The sequence below is a fragment of the Bidens hawaiensis genome, unplaced genomic scaffold, assembly GCF_021521415.1.
Source record: "Bidens hawaiensis isolate Kalapana, Puna unplaced genomic scaffold, B.hawaiensis_p1.1 tig00012479_1, whole genome shotgun sequence".
NCBI classification, from domain to species: domain Eukaryota; kingdom Viridiplantae; phylum Streptophyta; class Magnoliopsida; order Asterales; family Asteraceae; genus Bidens; species Bidens hawaiensis.
The window spans coordinates 636972-646372 of NW_027492022.1; the positions used below are offsets into that span (position 1 = coordinate 636972).

General features: G+C 38.5%; 1 protein-coding gene across 1 annotated transcript; it reads right to left on the reverse strand.

The window, feature by feature from the left end:
* Positions 1–767: 767 nt before the first annotated feature.
* On the reverse strand, positions 768–8583 carry LOC143541265 (beta-glucosidase 18-like). Its single transcript, XM_077034142.1, has 12 exons — positions 8196–8583; positions 8061–8127; positions 7912–7973; positions 2911–2986; positions 2745–2820; positions 2578–2664; positions 2214–2499; positions 2048–2163; positions 1715–1967; positions 1531–1633; positions 1344–1452; positions 768–1113 (listed from the first exon to the last, which is right to left on the reverse strand). Exons 1-12 carry the CDS (start codon positions 8364–8366, stop codon positions 882–884), a joined length of 1638 nt encoding a protein of 545 aa, XP_076890257.1. The 5' UTR covers positions 8367–8583; the 3' UTR covers positions 768–881.
* Positions 8584–9401: the final 818 nt, after the last annotated feature.

Here is a 9401-nt window from a genome sequence, read left to right on the forward strand (position 1 = left end):
TTGCAGAAACATGAATAACGAAAAGCATGGGTCTGCCTTGGGTAAGAGTAAAGGTACTAAGAACACTATAAACACACCTTCAAACCAACTCACCAGGGGCATTCCATTTGTAGTGCATCTCATCCTCTCTGCATGGAGAACCATCTTTGCCTTATAGGTTTAGATATATGGTCCCTGGATTCCTCTCCGGCCCGCTTGTATACGTCTAGCTAATGAAGCAACTCTTAGTTGCTGAAACATCCTATCGCTCTACTTCTCATTGTCTACACTCACATGCTATGTTAATAAGCCTTGTTACCGACGAATTGATGGCCGGCCTGATATTCTTTTGCTTAATAGTGCATTAAAGAATTAAAAAGTCAAATAATTTAATGTAGGAATGGATACTAAAGATACATGTAATAGCTTTCATCTGGCTACTAACGGTATAGGAGGATTTCCAGCTCAATGTTTGGGATTATGGAGCTTGGATAAAGCTCTTAAGCATGGATAATGGTAAGTAATACTCCCTCCGTCCCAATTTAAATGTCCTAGTTTGACATTTTCGGTCTTTCTTGTTTAACTTTGACCGACAATATTTTTGTTTGTGTTACATAATACTTGATGTAAAATATATGAATGGATTGGGTTTTAAATGTATTTTACATTGATATAATTTTCATCAAGTATTATATGACACGGACAAAAATATTTACGGTCAAAGTTGCAAAAGAAAGTCTTGAAAAGTCAAACTATGACATTTAAATTGGGACGGAGGGAGTAGTAACCTAAAACACTTTATAAATCATCGGGCTGAATAAATTCAACCTTTAGTTCATTTTATTGATACCATACATTGTATTTATTGTTCTCATACTTTTGTTACATTAACCACAAGTAGGCTATTTCAGTAAGAGATCGATACGTAGTGATTTGCGAGTTCTGATTGCTGAAGGATCAACCAGGCTGTTGTTTTTCAAGAATTCTTGGTACCATTTTGCTGACAATTTGGGTATCCTTTCAAATGTTTTGCGGTCTACATAGTGTAACCCCAATCTAACATTGTAACCAAGACCCCATTCGTAGCTGTCCATCAATGACCATACAAAGTACCCACGAACATCGGCTCCATTCCTGTTATTCAAAGTTAGATTCAATCCCCTTTTGACTTTCATGCTTAATGTGATGCATGTACTGAAATCACACTAAACTGTTTTGAGACTTAAGGGCATGAACTTCATATGTTGTTTTCTAAATAAAGTCAGCCTAATTGAAGGTTAATTCGTGCCGACTTTATAGCTTAACCTCAATTTCCACGACAAAAAAAGCTTATTTGACTAAAAGTCAACGCATTCCAAACTCACCTTATGGTGTCAGCTAAAGAAGCAAGATATTTCTGATGATATTCAATTCGCTTGAAATCGTTCACGATATCTTCAACTTGTACATCCGGCACATTTGGTGATGAATACCCTGAAACAAAAACACGAAAATCATTAATATAGTATTATGAATAACACACTAACACATGTTGATTATGAGAAAACTAACCATTTTCAGTGATAAACATGGGCATGTTATTGTACCTAGTTTTCATATAATTAGCAATCTCTTCCATGCCTCTAGGAACCACAAAAAATCTATCTACTGATGTCTGTAAAATGCAAAATCATTCAATTTTATACTAATTCTGTACAATTAATTTATACGAATTGCAAAAGAATCTGTATCGTACACGATCACCAATCGGCACACCATTACGCTCTCCAGTAATTTCCACAAAACCCTCCATTGCACGCTTAGCAGTGTCTGTGCAGCTAGAATTAGTACAATCTTTAGCATATAAAGTCGAATAATGATTGATCCCAATGAAATCAATACTGTTCTTCATGAATTCCTTTTCCTCTTGGGAGAATGTTGGTAATTCATTTCCATGATATTCACGCATTTCTTGAGGGTAGTCGCCAAATATAGGAGGATCTAGCGACCTGTTTGGATTAACATGTTGAAACTTTTTCATTCTTTTTGTTAAATAATATATATATTTAGGCATGGCTTAGAATACTACCAACCATCATAGAAGAGCATGCCTCTTTCTGCGGCTTTTTGATCTAAATAACTATCTGTAAGTGGCTCAAACATGAAACAGTTTGGACCTAGTCCTATCAATCCACCTTGTGTTGGCTGCAAGAACAAGTATAGAGATTATGATTCTAACTTATAAAAACAATTACTCTATGAAACAAGAAGTGGAAATTTATTAATGCCTGAAAGTTGTCATGATATAGCTTTGCAGCCTTGCCATGGGCCAATAAGAGGTTGTGCATAACGTAAAGAGGCTCAACATCAGAATTGCCTGCTAGACAGTTGCCAAAAGGCTGCAAACAGCGATTCGGTGGATAAAGCCCTCTTTCATAACCCATCTCTGCAATCAGGTTTGGTTCATTGATAGTGATCCAGTATTTAACCCGGTCTCCAAAACTTTTGAAACAAGTCTCTGCAAAATGTTTGAAATCGTCCCTGAAAGAAAGGTGTTACTAATAGCCCAACCAGGATATATCAGTAGATTTTGAAGGTTATATAGACATTTATACATACTGCATTTGTGGGTCAAACCAAGAACCATATCTCTCTTCAAGTTCTTGAGGGAAATCAATATGGTAAATTGTCACAAATGGCTCGATTCTTGTACAAAATTTCACCTTATTAATTAAAAATCAGATTAGTTTTTTTGTATTTCATTTAAAGAAAACAAGTTTTTTTAACCTTTGAGTATAAGATTATCGATGATCTTGTTGTAGAACATGACTCCCATAGGATTAACTTCACCAAATCTCCCGTCTAAAAGAAGTATTACAAATGCAATATAATATAAAATGTTTATAATCTAAAGAGATGAATTATGACGAAGGGCATTATTTAAAAGTTTACTTGGTAGAATTCTAGCCCAAGATATCGAAAACCGATATGCTTTTAATCCAAGAGAATGCATCATATCAATGTCTTGCTGTACAAACCAAGATCAAATAATTATTAAAAAAATAAATAAAACTGTTTTTGATTAATAACTGAAAGAATAAAAACTCTCTCTTAATTTCATTAACAAATTTACAACATTATAAATAGGAAAACTAGACTAGTTACAAGGAGATAAATACGGTAAGTTACAACTAATCTTTGACTATACAATTTGAATTAAACGTGGTAAAGAGTGATTCCATGAGATATTGGTGGATGGTTATTGACTTTGGTGATTTGTTTTATTTTGGCAAATATTACGGTTGTTACCCCCCGGCAAGCGAAACGGCGGTGGATGAACTCTAAGCAAATCTCGAAAATGTTCAAACAAAGGTCTCGGCAAGCTTTTCGTAAAGATATCCGCAAGTTGAAGCTTGGTAGGAATAAACTTGGTGTGTAGCTTCCCGGACATGACTAGTTCCCGAACAAAATGATAATCCAAATCTATGTGTTTAGCACGCTTGTGAGAGACGGGATTTTGAGACATAAACAAAGAACTTCTATTATCGCATAATAGGGTCGGCCGAGACTTGGGTAGAGCATGCAGTTCCTGTAATAAATGAGTAATCCAAACTATTTCAGCTGCAGCATTCGCCATTGCCCGATATTCTGATTCGCAACTTGAGCGTGACACTGTTGGCTGTTTCTTTGCACTCCATGAGACCAAGTTTCCACCGAAGAAAATTGAGTAACCATAAGTTGACCTTCGGGTTTCAATGCACCTAGCCCAATCCGCATCCGAGTAGCCTAAAATGGAAGCCGTGGTTGGTCTAGTAAAAACTAAACCGTGAGAGATTGTTCCTTTGACATAACGAATAATGCGTTTAACCAGTTGAAAGTGATGATCGGTTGGAGAATGGAGGTATTGACAGGCTTGATTAACGGCATATGAAAGGTCTGGACGAGTAATAGTGAGGTATTGGAGAGCTCCCACAAGAGAGCGGTAAAGGGTAGGATCGGAAAAAAGGTTACTGTGTTTAGTGAAGGAATCAATTGATGCAAGAGGAGTGGGTACGGGTTTGGCTTCTGTGAGGCCGGCTCGAGTGAGAATGTCATTTGCATACTTGGTTTGAGTGAGGAAAAGACCCTTGTCATCGTGGATGACTTCAAGGCCGAGGAAATAGCTTAGCAATCCAAGGTCTTTAATGGCAAATTCATCATGTAGACGAGCCGTAAAGGAGGTGATCAGTGAGGTTTTGTTTCCCGTGAGGATGAGATCATCAACGTAGACAAGAAGATACAGGATGGAGTCTCCTTGACAGTAGATGAAAATCGAGGGATCGGCACGACTGCATGTGAAACCGAAAGAAATGAGAAACGAACTCAACCTTTGAAACCAAGCCCTAGGAGCTTGTTTTAAACCATAGAGCGCTTTGTTTAATTTGCACACATGGTTTGGAAATTTGGGATCGATGAAACCGGGAGGTTGCTCCATGTAAACGGTTTCCGAAAGGTGACCATTTAAAAACGCATTATTGACATCTAGTTGACGTAGAGGCCAACTATTGATGACGGCTAAGGAGAGGACAATGCGAATGGTGGAGGCTTTCACGACCGGGCTAAACGTATGATTAAAGTCAATACCCGGTATTTGAGTGAAGCCTTGGGCGACAAGACGTGCTTTGTAGCGGTCAAGTGAACCATCAGAACGAAATTTGTTTCGGAAAACCCATTTGGATCCGACAATGTTTGTAGAAGGAGGACGAGGCACAAGAGACCAAGTGTGGTTTCGAGTAAGAGCCGAAAATTCTTCCTGCATGGCACACATCCAATGAGAGTGTTTAGAAGCACTTTTGAAGCCTTTGGGAACATTGTTTGTGAGTAGTGCCGCATGAAGGCAGGAGTGTTTTATGGTAGCAAGATATGAGGTGTGTTTCGGATTTGGTTTAAAGGTGCCAACTTTAGACCGAGTAGTCATGGGATGAGACGGAGCAACTGGAGGAGGAGAGGGAGAGGGTGCGGGTAAAATAATAGGTGGAGGGCAGGGGGTGGACTGGGAGGGTGTTGATGGGGTTGGTGATGGTGATGGAGAGTGGTGTTGTTGTACGGGTTGAGGGTGAACGGGTGATTGATGGACCGGTGGTGAATCGCAAATGGAACAGTTTGGTGGATGGGTTGTTGAAGGATGTTGGGCCGATAATGAGGAGAGGGTGGAGGTAGTTGTTGGGCTTTGATGAGGTGATTGTGAATGGACCGAAAGGGTAGGTAATGTGGGGTTGATAGAAGCGGACTGAGGAGAAGGGTTGGATTGAGCCGAAAGATGAGGTGGTGAGATGGGTTTATTGGACTTTTGCTGATCAGTGGGTTGAGGTGTTGAAACAGAATCATTGAATGATGATAAAAATAGAGATGCAATATCTGTTTGCGAGGAATTATCGACACATGGAAGTGAGTTTTCATCGAATAGAGCATGCCGGGTGACATACATACGTGAGGATGCGGGATCGAAGCATTTGTAGCCTTTGTGCTGGGAAGAGTATCCCAAAAAAATACATGGTATGCTTCGAGGTGCGAGTTTATGAGGAGCATAGTCACGTAAATATGGATATACACGACAACCAAATACCCGAAAATTAGAATAATTAGGTGTCGTGGAGAATAATAATTCAAATGGCGATTTGTCATTTAAAAGTTTTGTTGGCAAGCGATTTATGATGTAAGTGGCGGAACTAAAGGCATCATTCCAATGAGTGACAGGAACACTTGCATGGAAGAGCATAGCAAGACCGGTTTCTACAATGTGTCGATGTTTCCTTTCGACTCGACAGTTTTGAGCAGCGGTGTATGGACACGAGAAACGGTGAAATGTGCCATTCTCATCAAAGATTTTTCGCACATATTGGTTTGTGAATTCCGTGCCACCATCACTTTGAAAAACTTTAATTTTGCGTGAGAGTTGGTTTTGAACGAAACGCATGAAAGTTTGAAGAACTGAATAGAAGTCGGTTTTGTGCTTAAGGGGATATAACCAAGTAAATCTAGAAAAATCATCCACAAACACAACATAGTATTTAAAGCCATCGGAACTAGTTATTGGTGATGGTCCCCAAAGATCACAATGGATGAGATCTAAAGGGTAAGAGGCACGTTTTTCATTTATAGGAAAAGGCAATTTATGTGATTTAGCAAGTTGACAAGAAGAACATAAAGTTGGCTTCGGTAAAATAGATGTAAAAGATAAATAACCAAGTCTTTTTAATACAAACATAATATCAAAAGCAACATGGCCCAAACGATTATGCCACAATTCGAAAGGGGCTTTATTAGACGAAACAGAAGCAACGTAAGCAAAAGACTTGTCCCGAAGCACGTAAAGACCGTTTTCACACCGACCTTGAGCGAGAGGTTGGCTTGTTTTCCGGTCCTGAATCACAAAAAAAGAATTAGAGAAAAGAACATCAACGGGAAAATCATTTGTCAACTTGCTAATGGATAGAAGGTTACGAGTTAAAGATGGAACAACCAAAACATCATTCAATTTAACATGTTTGGTTAAAGAGACATGGCCCTTATGAGTAACAGGCAAAGACTGACCATTACCGAAGGTGACCGACGACTTGCCTTTGCAAGGAGTAAAAGACGTTAAATTACCAGTGTCATCGGTCATGTGTCTATCTGCCCCAGTGTCGGCAGCCCAGTCCGGAGCATCCTCGTTTTGAACATGACATTGAGCGTGAAAGGCACGAGCAATATCTTCATTACCAGAGGCTGATGCAACAAAAGATGAGAGCTTTGGACACTTGTTTGCATAGTGACCATTTGTTCGGTAGAGTTGGCAGTGGGGAGGACGACGAGGGGCGTTGGAAGAGGAGTTGTTTGAGGAGCTTGATTGTTTGCCTCGGTTATAGGAACCGGCGCTCTGTCCTCGGCGGAAACCACGGTTTTGGGAGGAGGAAGTGTTTCGTTCTTGATTGTTCTGGGCAACAAAGGCAACTGAAGGGGTAGAAGGAGGATTGATAGCCAAGAGAAATTGCTCTTGGCTTTCTGCTTTAGTGAGTAAATCGCGGAAGGGGAGCGGATCACGGGTGGTACGAATGGCAGTGGACCAACTTTCAAAAGTGGAACCAAGGCCACAAAGGAACCAGTGGGTTTTGTCTGTGTCCGTAACGGGATGACCAATGGCCGAGAGTTGATCGCAAATGGCTTTGAAGCGGCGACCATAATCAGCCACGGTGGAGGATCCTTTTGTCGTGCGACGAAGGTTGTCTCGGAGCAAATGCATCCGTTCAAGAGAAGTATTGCTATAGGCTGCTTCAAGGGCGGTCCAGATTTGTCGAGCCGTGGTTAGACCAAGGATTTCAGCAACAGCTTCTTCGGTGAGAGAGGAGTTAAGGATAAGAATGGCCTGCTGATCGGAGATCGACCAGGCCGTGAAAGCGGGATTAGGTTGCGCAACGGAGGCGACGGTAATGGTTTTGGGTGGTGGGGAGAGTGAGCCATCAACATGACTGAGTAGATTTTGATTAGCGAGAAGAGGAAGTAGTTGGTTTTGCCAATATAGGTAGTTGGTGGAGGAGAGCTTGATGGTGAGCATGTGGAGAATAGTGGCCATGGGTAGCTTAGTTTCGGTGGTGTTAGAGGAGGAGGAAGAGGTATTGATGGACATGATGATGAGAAGGAAGAGGATGAACAATGGAAGTGAGTTACAGGGAGAAGGATCTTGAGGGTGATACCATGAAAGAATAAATACTCTCTCTTAATTTCATTAACAAATTTACAACATTATAAATAGGAAAACTAGATTAGTTACAAGGAGATAAATACGGTAAGTTACAACTAATCTTTGACTATACAATTTGAATTAAACGTGGTAAAGAGTGATTCTAGGAGATATTGGTGGATGGTTATTGACTTTGGTGATTTGTTTTATTTTGGCAAATATTACGGTTGTTAATAACAAAAAAAGAATGATACCATGAACAGATGGTAGTGATCATCTGCAGCATCTGCATTCTCACCATCTTCTGCTGAACATCCTAATATATAACAATGGCAGCCGTCTTACCAGCATTCGTTGGATTCACAAATTAATAAAACCAAACAACAATAAACACGACGCTAACCTTTCGAATGACAATATACATCCCAGTTGCTGAGAGATTTTCCATCTTCAAGATATGCACCTTCAATCTGCAAACAATTGCATGTTTTTAGGATGAAAATGAATATAAAACTGAGAAGGAGTCAATTTATAATACTTGAAAAGCAGAAGTGGCTGCTCCGAAAATAAACCCGGGTGGAAAATCGGATCTTTTGATCGGGTGTTGTTGAATCAATCTTGACTCTTCGCCATTGATGGAAGCTTCAACAATCCAAGAACAAGCAAAAAAGACAAAAATAAGATAAATTGTTACTGAATTTAATCCCATTCCTTAAAACTTGCTCTGTTAATTTATCTATCTCAAGAAATTTGAAGAAAATCCAGGTGAAAATCAGAACTGATAAAGGCAACATAATGCCGCTCAATCCTTCACTTTCATATGCAATTATTTCTTCTTGTATAAGATACGAGTAAAGATTCTATGTATACATGATACATTATGTATTGCATCTTAAAATTATTGCTTAGATTATAATTCCTCTTGTTCGCTAAGTTAGCCATTGAAAGTCGACTAAAACAATAGAAACAAGGTTTTGTTACGGAGAGAATTGATAATATCTAGGTGTAAATGATAAATTTTTACAACTTTTTAAATTATGACACAAAACTCTATACATTATAAATAACTAAATAACTGATTGCGGCACATGTCATAAGCGTAATTTATTATATTTAGTAACTTCTGTGACATAAATGACTACAAATATATTAAATTGTTATTTAACAACTCGTAATTTCAATAATATAAGGCCATGAGGTATACTTTAACTCATTCTAACTCCACATAAGCTCTACATCACTCATTTTTTCTCTTTCACTCCATGTCATCCAAAGGAAATGGTTTAACTCATTTAACTCCATCTCTCTCCTATTAATATTTAATTTAAAATCAAACATTTAGTTTAATTACCAAAATAAATAATAACAAAACAATTAGTAATTAATACATATTTAATGCATATTGTTCATTTTAACCCGTTAGAAGCATAATCCATGTGTCATTTTAACACACTTAACACAAGTGGGGAGTGGTTTAATCCATCTTTAAAGTGTCATGTCATGTTAACTCATGTAGGAGTTAGAGTATACCCCTGGTCTAATATCTTAAATTATTGGTTCCACTTTTTAATTTCTAGATTATCATTATAAATCATATAATATTTGTTTTATTAAACCTGTGTAACACAGGAGTTTTTAAGCTAGTGTTCCATGCATAAAGTAAAAGATAAAAAGAAAAAATGATTAACTAATACCATAAAATATTACTTTACTTTAGTTATTTGAATCACTATGTAAATCATCT

Coding starts and splice junctions, on each gene's coding strand:
- LOC143541265 (XM_077034142.1), bottom strand. CDS start 8,366: ATGGGATTAAATTCAGTAACAATTTATCTTATTTTTGTCTTTTTTGCT. Junction 2,987..7,911: donor ATCACTACCATCTGTTCATG/GTATCATTCTTT, acceptor TGGTTTGTACAG/CAAGACATTGATATGATGCA. Junction 2,821..2,910: donor TTGGGCTAGAATTCTACCAA/GTAAACTTTTAA, acceptor TACTTCTTTTAG/ACGGGAGATTTGGTGAAGTT.